The sequence below is a fragment of the Onychostruthus taczanowskii genome, unplaced genomic scaffold (genome assembly GCF_017590055.1).
Source record: "Onychostruthus taczanowskii isolate IOZ18803 unplaced genomic scaffold, ASM1759005v1 scaffold61, whole genome shotgun sequence".
NCBI classification, from domain to species: Eukaryota; Metazoa; Chordata; class Aves; order Passeriformes; family Passeridae; genus Onychostruthus; species Onychostruthus taczanowskii.
In genome coordinates, this window is record NW_024503790.1 from 2,248,276 (window position 1) to 2,263,496 (window position 15,221).

The window sequence follows — 15,221 nt, forward strand, 5'->3', positions numbered from 1 at the left end:
GTTCCCTACCTCAGAAATCAGTTAAAAAGATTCAGATGTAATTCAAATGTAAAATTATCTTTACTTGAGGCTTTCAGTCCAGGCTGTGTAACTGTGAATTTTGTTGTCTGTGCCTGATATGTGGCAGCTGGAGTGAATCCCAGTGGAGTGGTAGGACCCTGGGGAGCACTGTCCTGTCCAGTCTGCAGGACCAGCCCATCTGTGCTGGCTCCAGTGCTGCTGCTGCTGCTTTTCCTGGCTGCTGGCCCGCTGCTTTTCACTGAGTCTCCTGGACCTTTCACCAGCTGGACGTGCACGTGCCTTAGGCTTTTTTAATGAAATACTGCTAATACAGTAATTGAAAATGGTTTCAGCTGCCGGGAATGGTGGATCTTTGCCCTGAATGCAAATCTTTCGGAGATCAGGGAGCAGAGGCAGCGTTCCACCTGGGCATTTGCGCTGCGTCGGGCCCGGGACGCCGTGTCCTACACGGACATGTACTACAGCAAGCTGAAGGGGGAACCACTGTCTGCTGCAGACCAGGTATTTGGACTTGAGTTTCTTCTGCAGTGATGGTTAATGGTATTGCACTTGGTTTATTTAATCTTCTCATGTTTAAAACCTGGACAAGTTAAGAAACGTCTTCAGTTGTACTGCAGGCTGTTTTCACTGAACTGACTTCTGACTGCAGCTGAGATTTTAAAGATGAGACCTGGGCTTGTGGGAGATGTGTGAGCTGCAGGGTTCCTGTGTTTTTGTTTTGCACTGCAAAAAGCTGTCTGGTTTTTGACCTATATCTAGTGTTCACCAAAAATAGCATTAACTGCTGTAGAGTGCCTGTGACAGTTGGTAAAATGCTTTCTTAACTCATGTTCTCTGTAGATCCAAAAGGTATTTAAATACCAGAAATGTGTCTACCCATATGCTTGGGTAGATAATTGGGAAAAATTGTGGCTATTTGACAGTTGGGGTTGTTTATTAGTTTTGATTTTCCAAGTTTATTTGAGGATGAAGAATTCAGTGCCCCTGATAATGAACCTATGACCTACTTCAGAAAGTAAAAACTCATGAACTATAATTAGCTGATTTTTATCTTTATGTATATTGGGACTTATTCCTCAAATCAGTTCAGGGCACCATGTACCACACCTGTATTGAAGGATAAAAGGAATTCTATTGATACTTTTAAGTTGTGTGTAATCCTTACTTTTGTTATTTGGGTGTGAACTGTAGGAGTAGTTTAATGTACAGAAAATTTTTATAGTACTTGGCAAAGCCAGGTCTTATAGAGTACGTGTTGTGTTCAGCAGAGCTGTGAAATGTAGCAAGGGTAATGGCAGTGGACTAGAAAAATGCTTTTTCTTTGTTGTTTCATGGTAGATTTTTTAGACTCGGGTGAATCATCAGTTCCCTCAAACAACTTGTTAATCAGTACAAAGAAGACAACATGTCTGAGTAACTGACTATGAATACTACATTGTCCTAATTTACCCAGTTAATTTCCTCCACCTTCTTTACTCAAGACAGAAGCTTTTTTTTTGCTTCTGGCTAAGCAAGGCATTCTCTTAAATCAGTTTATTTTCCCTGGTTTAATTTTTGTGCTGCAAATCTTGCTTCTTGTTTGTAATAGGAGGATACAGTTGTGAATTTTTTTACAGTGCTAAAATAGTGTATTTTGCAATCAAATAAGCTTTGTTTATAATTCAGGGGAATGTCAATGTTACAACTGCCTACATGACTTTCATTCATTTTCATGTGCTGAGGCACTTGGATGTGATCATTAATGCCATCTTAGTTTTTTCTACAAATCCCTAAATCAGTGCATGATACTTGACATGTTTGTGAACAAGATTCTGTACTCCTTTACTGCAGGTATTTTACCCTTTTTGTCTTTCCAGGCAGAAATGCATCGTATTGAGGATGAGCTGACTTACGAGGAGTTGAAGGTTCTGTATGAGATAGTTCATAATAAATTTCATGACTTAGCTGAGGTGAGAACATTCTCTGTACAGGGTAATACTTGGAATCTTTAAGTGATTATCTGAGGTATTGTTTTGCTGGAGAGCCTGAGGATGTATTTTCTTTGATTTAAAAGTGTGGCATTAATGCTAAAACTGCATTAATGCTCAGTTCCTGCAGTTTTTGCTGTTGTGTCACTTGCACAGTGAAATCTTGTCTTACCATATAATGATGCTCCCCAGCAGGATCCTTGTGAGAATTCCTAGGTCAGGTACTCTCCATCTTAAAAACAGAGAGTGGAAATGAAGGCCTGTAATGAATATTTTCCCAAAATAAACACGTGACAGAAGTGATCCTCATGGAAATACCTTGGGGAACACACTTCATTAAATATGGACTAATTTCTGTAACAGCGCAGCATAATCTCTTGCAAATACAAATGCTAAAATGTAGAGCTGTGCTTTATGGTGTCAAATGACTTCTTTGGTTTAGTATCTTTCTTGTTTCTAGACTAAGATTTAAACAGTGACAAATGGCTTCATATGTGCATAATCACATGCATATTTTTATATCCATGTGAATGTGCATGCAGCTGTTAAGTGATGATATGTTTGTTACTTCTGTGCTGCTTCCCCTCTAGGCTGAGTATTGATTGGGAATATCACTGCTGGGTTGCTGAGTAAATAGGAGGTGAAATTGTGTTTTTATTGTGGTGTTTTTTGTACACTGGTGATACTCTTTCACTCAGCAGCATGTTGAATGTTCAAACAGAGTGTTAAAGAGCCCTTGCCTGATTCCATTGGAGGTTCCCCTCCAGCAGAAGCCCGTGACAGCAGCTCTGGGATGCTGCAGTACCTGCAGTCGTGGTTTCCTGGCTGGGGAGGTTGGTATGGATATGCTCAGCAGACATATGAAGGTGAACCTTTTGAAGGGCTGCTGCCAGACCCGAAGGATCAGTGGAATCCAGAAGACATACTGGGTATGGAAACAAGGGTTTGCTCCCATGGTTTGATACCTGTTCCAGGGGGACAGAAAGAGTCTGGGCTTGTACTGTTAAAGGATTCTCTGCTAGCTGATGTACCCAGGCAGCAGAGCCTGCCCAAAGCTGAACAACCTGGGCAGTGTGTCAGTGCCTGGATACCTGCTTATTTCCAAAGCAACACAGGGAGTGTATTTGCTTGCACTGTTACTGTCATTTATGGCAAAGAGCTTTGGGACTTCTGTTCAAGTGTATGTGTGGGTCTTGTGACTGGGTGTAACAGGAATAGTACTGGGTTGTTGGGGTCTTTGTAAATTCAGGCTTACATTACCTTGATTGAAAGAGAAGAATTTAATGGAATATTATTTTTTTTTTTAAGGAAAAAGGTCTATCTGCTCTAAATTTTGTTTCTGTTTTTCTCCCCAAGAGCTAGAGAAATCTTTATTTTCATATTCATAGGAATTTTCTTGTTCTTCAGTAGCCCTCCAGAAACTTAATTTATTGAATGTGTTGATTTTGTTTTTTATTAGGCACGGATGAATTTTTTGATCCTGCTGCAGATGCTTCCAACATGAATACCTTTACCAAGAGAGATCATGTTTTTGCTAAATTAAATCTACAGCTGCAGGGTGGCTCTTTCACTCTGTTGCATAGGAAGAAAAAGGTGTTGCGTGCTGAAGAGACTGCATTTATGCAGCTGGAGTTTTCAGGTATTAAGCTATTTCTGTTCTTTCTTAAAAGAGATGAGAGCTGCCTCACAATCATTGTACTATATAACAAATTTCCATGTTAAATTTTTAGTAGAAATAAATATATATAAAGACTTCAAAAATACTTGTTTGCTGGACAGTATTTTTTATTTGTAAAATGTAAGTAAAGTGTATGCTGTACCAAAAGAAAAGAAATAATTTTATGTATTTATATTCCAGGTGTAAAGGTCTTGGCAGAATCCCTTCCTCGCAGAAAGTCTTCCCTTCTCAAAGTTCAGCTTGGTGGTCTTTTCCTGAGGGATTTGGCAACAGAAGGGACCATATTTCCTGTTCTTGTTTTTCCAAATCCTGTAGGTGACAAAACCCCTATAAGTTACTATATGGGATGCATAATTGTGTATGAAAATAGCCATACTCCAAAACTCAAAACATTGCTTATCCCAGAAAGGGAAAACAAAAGTCTTGAGGAAAAGTTTCCACCTGTTGAATTTACTTTTCCCCTCTCTTTCTAAATATCATTTGTAGAAATCTTCATTTTTTATTCTGCTTTACTGTATACTTCAACCTTTCAGTTATATGTGTTGAGAAGAAGATAATTTGTTGAACAACATTTGATTTTTGGAACAATCAGCATTGCTGCTTAATAAGTGATTGTTCTTTTCCATCAAGATGAAAGGCCCAAATAATGGTTTTGTTTCACCTCTATGCTGGTAAACTAAATGCACAAATAGATTCTAGAAAATATTTCAAAGTTCTCTTCTGAGTGAGCAAAATTTGAATCTAAAGCCATGAGGATTTCCCATGTATTTTGTACTTTGTACTGACTGCAATTTGCACTTCAGAGTTCAGCCTGTGTGCAGGAGTGGGGAGTGTTTGCTGCTTAGTCATATTGCCTTCTTTTGTTTGATCATGTCAGGGTAAAAATGCATATAATAATCTCAAACTGTACGTAATATAGTTCAACAGAAAAGACTTTTATGCTTATCAGGTGGCTTGGTTGATTTTATCTAAACAGTCTTTTTCTTTTAAATTCTTATTAGCAAAAAGAGGTTGGCTGCATGTCTTCCTTTGGACTCCAAAGTTTGTCCTCAGAAATGACTAATCAGAGCACTGGTAAAGATTTCGTTTTATGTTTGGTGAGATAATTCCTACAAACCAGAAATTTCGAAAATAAGTACCTAGAGGTTGAATTAATGCAAATGCTTTCTGCACATGGTAAAGATAAAATCATAGAAGCTTTGTTCAAGATGTAAGGTGCATGCAGGTTGACTTTAAAGAAAGGAAGAAATTATGTATTTCAAGGCAGTAAGAGTTGCACTTACTGTTTGTTTTGGTTGAAAAAGAATTAGGAGTTCAACATTAGAACCCAAATTATACAAAAGTTTTTGTATATATAAACTTGTTGAATTCTGTTGATTGTAAAAGTTGATCATATTACTTCCTTTTCTATTACTGAAGAATTCTTAGACACTTGTATTTTCCCAGTAGTGCCAGTTAAAAATCAGTTATTAAATTCTTTGGGAGTTGTTTTTTGCTTTTGTCTTATTTGTTTGTTTTGGATTTTTTTTTACGGTTGCTTTTTGTAAGTAATTTTTTATTCTGTTGCAGATCCTGATGCCCCAGTATTTGAGATGCTTTATGAAAGAAATCCAATTCACAGCACTTTTGAGAGGCGCCTGGAAGTCAGTACCAGACCACTAAATATTATTTACAATCCACAAGCCATTAAGAAAGTAGCAGACTTCTTCTACAAGGGAAGGGTTCATACCTCAGGTTAACCTTTAATGTGTTTTTTTTGTGGGGTTGGGGTTTTGTTGGTGCAATTACATCTTTTCTTGTCTTTGATTTTTATTTATTTTCATTCTTAGAAATATAAAGCACTAATCAAAGAATCTTCACTTTTAAGTTCAAATTTAACAATACTCCAAGTCTTATCCTGGAGGGTTTTGTTCCTTTGTTTTGTTCTTTATTTAATTATATCAGGGATTTTGCTTTGGTAGGCTCATGCAACTTGTGCTTTCAAACTTCAAGTAGGTGTTATGCCCCATGGTGGATGTTCATGTCCCCTAAATTAAAATGCATAAATAAGGAGAGGGGACTTATTCCTCTAATCTGTTCTGGCAATTGATGGAATTCTTTTGAGAGGGCAGTCAGAAGAATATTTCTGTAGTAGTGATACAGAGGAAATAGTATTCGAATTCCTGTTGTATTTTTTTGTTGATGAGATTAAGGCTGTCCTTTGTTACAGCTTCTTGAGATACCTTGATTTTTAGATTTGAACATAGTCGTTCCTTAAATTTCTAAACACACCAAGATTTAGGGTTCTAGTACCTAAGCCTGTAACACTATAAAATGGCCACCTTTGCAGTTTTGGTAGTTCAGTTTCTGGGGAGATGAGAAGTGACAGTAACATTAGGAACATGAAAATGTTCTTGAAATACCAGTTGTTTTTCTGCTGATTATGGTAAATACCAAAAAGTTCAAGTTAGCTCACATAAAGGTGTGTGTGGCATCTTTTCTCACAAGGTGAGAATATTCCATAAATATTCAAGTTTAAAACAAACAAACCAACGAAGCAAACAAAAAACCACTGCCTACATGTGCACATCTTAATGTTTAGTCAGAATTTCCTTGGTGGCCATACTTAGCACCCTTTCTCTGTTACTCAAATTTAATTATTCAGGCTGAAGGTCTGTGAGAGAAAGACCAGAAAATTGATTAGGAAGAATTTTTTTAGGGTGATTATTTGTTTTGTGCTTAAATACTTCCTTTTTTCTGTGCAGCAGCCTGGTGATTAGGCACAGACAGTGACTTTCACCTGCTGTCTTTTCCTGTTCTGTATTTTACTACTAAAATTTAAAATCAATCTTTTATCTTTCTTTCTTCCATTTTTTCTTCTGATTCAATGAAGGGTGAACAAAGTTATACCTAGTCAGTTTTCCCTCTGTTGTGCAGGTTTTGGTTATCAGTCTGAGTTAGAGGCAAGAGTGGCTGAAGCTGCCAGAAGACAGTACAACAAGCTGAAAATGCAGACGAAAGCTGAAATCAGACAAACGATCGATCGTTTATTAGTTGGAGACTTCATTGTAAGTTTTTGCCCCCAGAATGTTTATGTGGACTTTCACCCTTTTGGTTTAGGACTACAAGCTCTAAAGAGTGAGGTTGTTGTTGTTTGTGTGATGTTCTTTGTGAGCAGGAGGGGAGTTTTCCAGGAGGTGTTTTAGATGCCTTTTGCTGTCAGTCAATCCAGGCTTGAGGTGCAGGGCATGTTTTCACCTGCTGAAAATGTTTTTTTATTGACTACAGTGGGAGTCTGTGGTTTAACACGGTACTAAACCTGAGTGTGGCCGCAGTTTGTGACAGTCAGCTCATCAGGAGAAAAAGTGACTCATAGATGTTTCATATGGCTTTTTTTTTGTTTGATTTCTTGTGGGCTATTATGTCTTTCTTCTTAACTTTCAGGAAAACAGCAAAAGCTGGACTGTGTGCCTTGATATCTCTGCCCCTCAGGTGATCTTTCCCGATGATTTCAAGTTTGTGGATCCTGTGTTAGTTGTTGTAGATCTGGGAAGAATATTGCTCACAAATTCTCAAGGTATGATCTAGAATTATTGCAGCTTTCCTTTTCTTTTTATCTTCTTTCAGAAAGTCAGAGCTTAAAAGAAAGGGTAAAAAAGTCAGGGAAGTTTTGGGGATGGTCCTGCTTTGTAAAGTAGAAAACAATCCTTTTCTTAAGATAATAAAATGAAAGTTAATATTAGGCAATAAAGCCAGTTGGACAAAACCTGATGATAAAAATACCGTAGTTAAGAAGCTCTTACCTTTAATTTGGTTTTGAGGATCAGAAGAATTGTGTGGGCAGAGTAATGGGTTCTTTTTTTGACAACTTGGTCAAAAGTAAATCTTGCAGTAAGTGGGTTAAAAATGAGACAATTGTGTATTTTAATAGCTTCTGTACTACGTTGTGACTGACACCTCTGTGAATGTGGAAGTATAGCAGGTTTCTTGTTGAGGAAAAATGAAGTTACAGTGGAAGGAGGCAAGGACAGTACCAGATATGCTTTGTGTTAAAAAAATAGAACTTCAGACAGGATGATCATAGAAAACATCTGAGAAGGGAGAAGAGTACTTTTGTTTATTTGTTTGTTTACTGTTTTTTTAATCCACAGAAGATTCTAAGAGGAGTGCCATTTCTTCAGAAGCCAATGAACTGAGCGATGAAGAATATAAAACACCTCTTGCAACTCCTCCCAATACTCCACCACCAGAATCCAACACCAATAGTGGCATCAAAATGTCTGAATTTACTGGAGTAGAAATAAGTGAAGAGCAGCTACAGGCACACTTAATGAGTAAAAAAATGTATGAGAGATACACGCTTTCTTTTATGGACCTTCAGATCATGGTGGGCCGAGTGAAAGACAACTGGAAACATGTTCAGGATAGTGATGTGGGTCCAACTCATGTGGTAGAAAAATTCAATGTTCACCTGCAGCTGGAGCACAGACTGATATACACATCTGACCCAAAATACCCAGGAGCTGTCTTGTCTGGCAACCTGCCAGACTTGAAAATTCACATCAACGAAGACAAAATGCTGGCTTTGAGGAACTGTTTGACACAGCTGAGTACATCTGAAGCTAAGTCTTCAGATGCCCTGAATTTAGGGAAAGACAAGATTTTTGCAGAGGTTGACCAGTTTGGCAGTTTGCACGATTCTGTAATGAATCTAACCCAGAGTGTTGTCATGCTCGAGCAGCACACCCGGGAAGTTCTTGTGGAATCCCAGCTGCTTTTGGCTGAGTTCAAAGTAAACTGTATGCAGTTGGGTGTTGAGAGTAATGGGCGATACATCTCTGTGCTCAAGGTTTTTGGCACCAATGCCCATTTTGTGAAAAGGCCTTACGATGCGGAGGTGTCCCTGACTGTCCATGGCCTGTTACTGGTTGATACTATGCAAACATATGGAACAGATTTTGATCTTTTGATGGCTTCTCATAAGAACTTGAGCTTTTACGTACCAACAGGAAGCCTTCGAGACAGCAGGGCTCAGTCCCCAGTCTCTGGACCACAAGATACACATGCCATTGATGTTGCTGGTTTGGCAGAGAGATGCAGTACACCCTCCAACACCTCACCCAGTAACAATGGAAAAGATCAAGAGTCCTTGATAAAATTGGAGTATCAGTTTGTGAGTGCAGAATGCCCATCGATGAACTTGGACAGCAGTCTGCAGGTGATCTCTTTACAGGTGAACAACCTGGATATCATCCTTAACCCAGAGACTATTGTTGAACTGATCGGGTTTCTCCAGAAATCTTTCCCCAAGGAGAAAGAAGATTCTAGTCCTCAGCCTTTAATAGCTGACTTGGAGAGAGGTTGGAGGGAACAGGAAACATTCCAATCTACTTATGCACAAAACACAGAGGTAGCAGTGGATATTCACTGGTTAAATGTACTCCTCCTCAGGACAGTTGCCATGTCAAATGGAGAAAAATATGGCAGAAAAATTGCAACAGCCAGTATTGGTGGCACCAAAGTTAATGTCTCCATGTGTAGTAAACTGGAGGTGAATGGCTCTCTTGGATGCCTTCACCTTATGGATCTGATTGAAGAGAATGTAAAGAACCAGTACGTGGTGAGCATAGGGAGCACAGGGAGGTGTGAAAATCTCACTGGCGATGTGAATTTCTTTGAATCTTTATTCTTTAGGCTTGATGATGGAAGTAGCCTTCCAGATGCTTTAAGTTTCACTTTCTCAGAAAAGTCGAAAGAGGAGTGTTCTCTCAACCTCAAAATGGCCTCCTTACACTACAACCACTCAGCCAAATTTTTGAAAGAACTGACTTTGTCCATGGATGAGCTGGAAGAGAATTTCCGCAGCATGTTGAAAAGTGCGGCTTCAAAAGTGACAACAGTCTTGGCAACTAAAACTGCTGAATACAGCGAAATGGTTTCTTTGTTTGATACCACCCCACGATCAAGAGATGTTGCCAACGCAGAAGATAACGAAGGCAGCGCGTTTGGATCACAGTCCCTCAAAGCTGATACCATCAAGCTTATATTAAATGTAAACATTGAATCCCCAATTGTCTCCATACCTCGAAAGCCTGGTAGCTCTGAGCTGCTTGTAGGTCATCTAGGACAAATATCTATTCAGAATTTTGTACCTGGAGAAGATGAGTCTACAAGTGATAGGCTGCAAGTTGAAATTAAAGATATTAAAATGTATTCATTAAATAGCAGTCAATTTACAAACAAGAAGGAGCCTGCAAGTGGGATACCCCGTGGGCAACATTCTTCATCAGGTCCTGCCAGCATTAACAGCCAGGAAGAATCTCATTTCACTCGTCATGACTTCTTTGAATCATTGCATAAAGGTCATGGTACGTTAATCAGAGGAGTCTTAATTCTTATAGTATGAGTATATATGTGTTAAAAATATGTATGGACTGTATATTGTGCTTTACCCATCCTACTAAATACATTGGTCAGTTTTAATGACAATGGGATAGTTATTGTATTTATATCCATTTTTGATCTCCTAAGCAAAAATGGAATGGTGCCTTTTAAGCAGAAATTGAGCAAGACATAACCATAGAACCTTAGTCCAGCATTGCTCAGATTCTGAGCAAGTTTAATAGCTACTGTGTTCTCTTCCATACAGTATTTATGGGCTAACCAGTTCCCTTACTCTAATGTTTTAATTTCACTTTCTCTTAAAGCTTTCCACATTCTGAATAACACCACGATCCAGTTTAAATTGGAAAAGATACCACTAGAGAAAGATTTGGATTTAACTTTTCCTCTGTGTAATGAAGACTTTGGAATATCAAGCATTATGAAAATTGAAGGCAAATTTGTGAACCCTCTTCAGGTACAGAAATGTAGTATTTCCATTATCAATATAAAAATGTTTCCCTGCTTAGAAGATAAGTATTTTTCAGGCCATTATGTTCAGGTTTAACTTGTTGGTAGTTTAGAAATCAGATCTTTATAGACATGGTTGGAAGAGACAGTCTTAAATCATAATAATAATAATAAGCAGTATTTAACCTTGTTTGGGGACATTTTAGACATCTTTATGAATTAGTATAACTTTTGCTTATCTTGAGAAGGGGAAGTGAATGTGTCACTGTCCAAATGACACTGTCCAAACCAGTTTATTTGCAGTTGTAGTTGAAACTGAGAATTAATATTCCATTACCTTGAAAAGTCTGTGCAAGAGCAGAGGTTTTAAACAGAGAAAACTGGAACTTAGGAGACAAACCATGATGGCTATGTAGAATGTTTGTTTCATATATTACTGTGTAAGCTCAGGTAGTGAATTATTTTTAACTAACTCTGTGTGGATGCTTTTTGCCCAGGAATACAAGGTATCCTATTCTAGGATCCCATCCCATGTCTTTCTGGGTGGTGTCATCTTGCAGAGCTCATACAGAAGAACTGTTTTGCATTGTTATTATTATTGTTGTTGCTGCTATTATTATTATTATTATTATTATTAGCTTGGATGAACTTAAAATTTGTGTGGTTTGGAATTCCATTTACGAGTTTTAGAATATTGATTCCATTGATATAGAAAGCTCCAATGTGATGATTGTTTCTTTTCTCTACATTGTAGGTGGTGTTAGCAAAACATGTATATGAACAAGTCCTTCAAACTCTGGATAATTTAATTTACAGTGAAGACTTGAACAAATTTTCAGCCACTTCTGTATCTACAACTAGTCTTAGTTCTCCTTCAACATCACTTCATAGTACAGGCACAGAATTCTTGAGTGAACGGAAGGAAAATGGCTTATTCAGCCACTCTAGTTTTAATTCTGTCCCAAACAAGCCCTTAGCTATCAGGGAAACAAAATCTTTTACTCAAATTCAAGCAAACTTTCACATCTCAGAGCTCCAGGTTCAGTTAAGTGGTGATCTCACACTTGGGGCACAAGGTCTTGTCAGCCTTAAGTTTCAGGATTTTGATGTTGAGTTTGCCAAAGATCACCCTCAAACCTTGTCCATTCAGATTGCCTTGCGTTCCCTGCTGATGGAAGATCTCTTGGAAAAGAATCCAGACTCTAAGTATAAGAACCTCATGGTGTCCCATGGAGCACCCAAACCATCCAGTTTAGCACATAAGGAGTATCTTTCACAGTCCTGTCCCTCAGTGTCCAATGCAGAATACCCAGATATGCCACGGTCCCTCCCTTCCCATATGGAAGAAGCACCTAATGTCTTTCAGCTGTACCAAAGACCAGTTTGTGCCTCCCGTAAGAAGCAAAAAGAAGATGCTGATTCTGAGTATCCTCTGACTCCACCTCCTTCTCCATCAGCAGACAGATCCAAGTTGCCCTGTGGAAAAAGTAACTTTGATGATTCATTAGTTCATATCAATATATTTCTAGTGGATAGGAAACATCCTGAATTTTCTTCTCGCTATAACAAAATTAACCGTAGTGTAGATGTTGATTTTAATTGTCTAGATGTGTTAATAACTTTGCAAACTTGGGTAGTAATATTGGATTTCTTTGGGATTGGATCCACTGCTGATAACCATGCTATGAAGCCGCAGCCTGAAGATACTCAGCAGACAATCAAAGCAGAAATAAATTCCTTGTCAGCTTCTCAAGTCCAAGAGCCTGTAAACACTAAACTGGATCTAAAGGTATACTTGACATGCAAAACAGTAATTGGATTGTCTGTCATAAAACATCTGGTTTATAGGAAATTAAGGTGACATTTACATCATGTGTTTTATTTTCTAGTGGAGAGTGTACACAAATGCAGAAACAGAATTAAAATGTATGTAGATGTAGTTTTAACAAAACAGGAGTTACAGAAAAGCAGAATATTTGCAAAATGCTTGGCTCCCTTGCTCTGTGACCCTCTCTTGAATGAAAATGTTGCTTCAATATTAAAGACCTAACATGCTGCAGTTGGCACTGTGCTGTTCTAGGTACCATGGAGTTTATGTATGCAAAAAAGTCTATATTTTATAAATATATATCCTTACATGTTTATACATCTGTATGTATAAACACGTGTGTTTTTTGAAAAACACATGTGGTATGTGTATATAATATAGTCTTTGCCTAGAGGCCCTGCAGTCAAACTTCTATGTGACAAAAGAGAGGATGAAGGTAACAGTGCTGGGATTTGTTCTTGGTCTGATCATTCTGAATTGTTTGGGAGACCCATTAGTGTGCAAACAAGGCAGTAAAAATGTTGCTGTCCTTCAGTGTCTCTCAGTCAGATAATTGTTGTTTGCCATTTGTGTGTTACAAGTGCAGTTGTCTTGGAAAAAAGCTAAACAAGATGTTCAAGCTCTGAAGTCATGTTTTTCATACCAGTTTGTTTCTGCTTTATTTGACCAGGTCCATTCTTTATCCTTAGTCCTGAATAAGGCAACCAGTGAGCTTGCTAAAGCCAGTGTGGCAAAACTTGCAGCTCACTTACAAGTGATGGGTGAGTAGATTGAAGGGCTCAGGTTGTTTGCAGCTTGAAATAAAATGAGTGCACATGAGCAAAATGTGCACTGGAATTATGATTTTAAATGTTTTTCTTTTGGTGCTCATTGGGGTTTGTGTGTTTTTTCTGGGCAAAATGTACATTCTCCTCCCACTGCTTCTTCCTTTGCTTTTTTAGGGTTTATTTTAAATCATGGCATCCCTCCCAGTTGTCAAACCTTTCATCATTTTAGCTGTGATTGGCTGTGATTTTAATACTTCACTTACACAGACTAGAACAATAGTTTTTATTCCTGTTCTAGAGGGAAAAAAGTTGTTGCATCTATGTTTCACAAATCAAAGTGGTGTGATCACGTGATGTGTGTAAAGCCTAGAGTAATGTGTGGGTTAATACAATCTTTGTAGCAGAAACACATTATTTTCTTTAAACATGAGGTTTAATGTTTAATTGAATTGGCTTATTTAATTACTTGTAGTGAGGCTATCCCACTAACAGAAACTTTTGGGGTTTAGTAACTGATTTGTGTTTGAGGATCCTGATTGTCTGTCCTTTGTTTTCCAGAGGGAGATTTAGCCTTGCAGGGAAGTATTGGAAGTCTGTCCTTAAGTGATCTTACATCTCATGGAGAGTTTTACAGAGAACGTTTCACTACAAGTGGTGAAGAGGCACTCATTTTTCATATCTTTAAGTATGAATTTAAACTTTTTGTTACTCAGTATTAGCTTGTTACTCCATTAACTTTCAACCCTCCCCAAAAAAACCCAAAAGTTGAACAAATGCAGAAAACCCAAGCCCAGAACTGTCAGGGCTGCATGATTCTGCTTTGGCCTCTTGGGGCTTAAGTGGGACTTAGAATATTTTCAGTTATAAACTTAAGATTTTTAACCTACCTTTGTCTTGCAATGTATGAAGAAATGGAAAAGGAAAGGTGGTTTTTTATTTACCTCTAAAGGTGTTCTTGAAAGTATTTACATGATAGTTTATTCCTAGCTAAAAGGTTTCTTTTTTTGAAGTTGGAAGATATTTTCAACTGATGAAATAGATTTTCCATTCCTTCTTGATTTTGGAATAAGGGGTTTGCTTTTATCATCATGTAAATGTGAATTTCTTTGTTGTGTTTTAAGGAATAGGTCTTATCTTGTGATGTTTCCTGCTTTTTCAATGAATCAGATTAGAAATTATCCAAGTAATTTTATGGAATTAATTTCAAATATGACAGCACACTGATCCAGAATTGTATTTACACATTATCCTGCAGTGGGGTAGTTACCTTAAATGCCACTGTTGTGATATAAAATCACCAAAGGTCTAAATGATATGCAGAGATTAAGGGTACATTCCAAATGCAGAATATTTCTATTTGCTTAATTAAAATTCATCAGCACTTAAATGTACAAATTTCGAAGTAATTAATACAAAAGAAATATTTCATGTCTGCAACTGAAATAGTGTTAATTACATGGTGTGAACATTAGTTGAATCTTCTGTGTTAGTATTTGAATGCAGAAAAATGTCTTGTACTGTATTGTAAATGCATGGTGAGCCCTGTGGCAGGGAAGAATGATGCATCTGACTGCATGTTTTCAGAAGGCTCATTTATTACTTTCTCAATAGCACTTAAATGTACAAATTCAGAAGTAATTAATACAAAACAAATATTTCATGTCTGCAGCTGAAATAGTGTTAATTACATGCTGTGAACATTAGTTGAATCTTCTATACTGGTATTTGAATGCAGAAAAATGTCTAGTGCTGTATTGTAAATGCACAGTGAGCCTCATGGCAGGGAAGAATGATGCATCTGACTGCATGTTTTCAGAAGGCTCATTTATTACTTTCTTATACTATATAATAAAGAACACTATACTATTCTACAGTAGAATACTATATTTCCATATATTATATACCACATTATATACTATATAATTCTAGAATACTATACTCTGCTACAGAAAGGATACTTACTCAATGCTAAAAAGATAATAATGAAAACTTGTGACTCTTTCCAGAGTCCTGACACAGCTTGGCCTCAATTGGCCAATGAGTCAAAACAACTCACAGCAGAATGCAGTGAAACAATCACTGAGGGTGAACAACCTCCAAACACATTCCACACGAGCACAACACAGGAG

The 15,221-nt window shown here is 37.7% G+C and overlaps 1 protein-coding gene across 10 annotated transcripts in view; it reads left to right on the forward strand.

Moving 5' to 3' along the window:
- Positions 1–15,221, forward strand: part of VPS13D (vacuolar protein sorting 13 homolog D) — a 100,125-nt gene that overhangs the window by 6,513 nt on the left and 78,391 nt on the right. For 8 of the 10 annotated variants that reach the window (XR_005953787.1, XM_041419788.1, XM_041419787.1 and 5 more), the window contains 14 exons: positions 354–522; positions 1,878–1,970; positions 2,710–2,917; positions 3,448–3,627; positions 3,847–3,977; positions 4,668–4,740; positions 5,236–5,400; positions 6,583–6,713; positions 7,090–7,222; positions 7,797–10,013; positions 10,353–10,504; positions 11,252–12,286; positions 12,996–13,086; positions 13,651–13,777. Coding sequence is in view for 9 of the 10 variants with exons in the window: in XM_041419788.1 (XP_041275722.1) it covers positions 354–522; positions 1,878–1,970; positions 2,710–2,917; positions 3,448–3,627; positions 3,847–3,977; positions 4,668–4,740; positions 5,236–5,400; positions 6,583–6,713; positions 7,090–7,222; positions 7,797–10,013; positions 10,353–10,504; positions 11,252–12,286; positions 12,996–13,086; positions 13,651–13,777 (4,905 nt within the window). In the remaining variant the exon portion in view is untranslated. Of the gene's footprint in view, positions 1–353; positions 523–1,877; positions 1,971–2,709; positions 2,918–3,447; positions 3,628–3,846; positions 3,978–4,667; positions 4,741–5,235; positions 5,401–6,582; positions 6,714–7,089; positions 7,223–7,796; positions 10,014–10,352; positions 10,505–11,251; positions 12,287–12,995; positions 13,087–13,650; positions 13,778–15,221 lie in introns of those variants that run through there. The other 2 variants (XM_041419793.1, XM_041419796.1) reach the window with 2 other exon arrangements.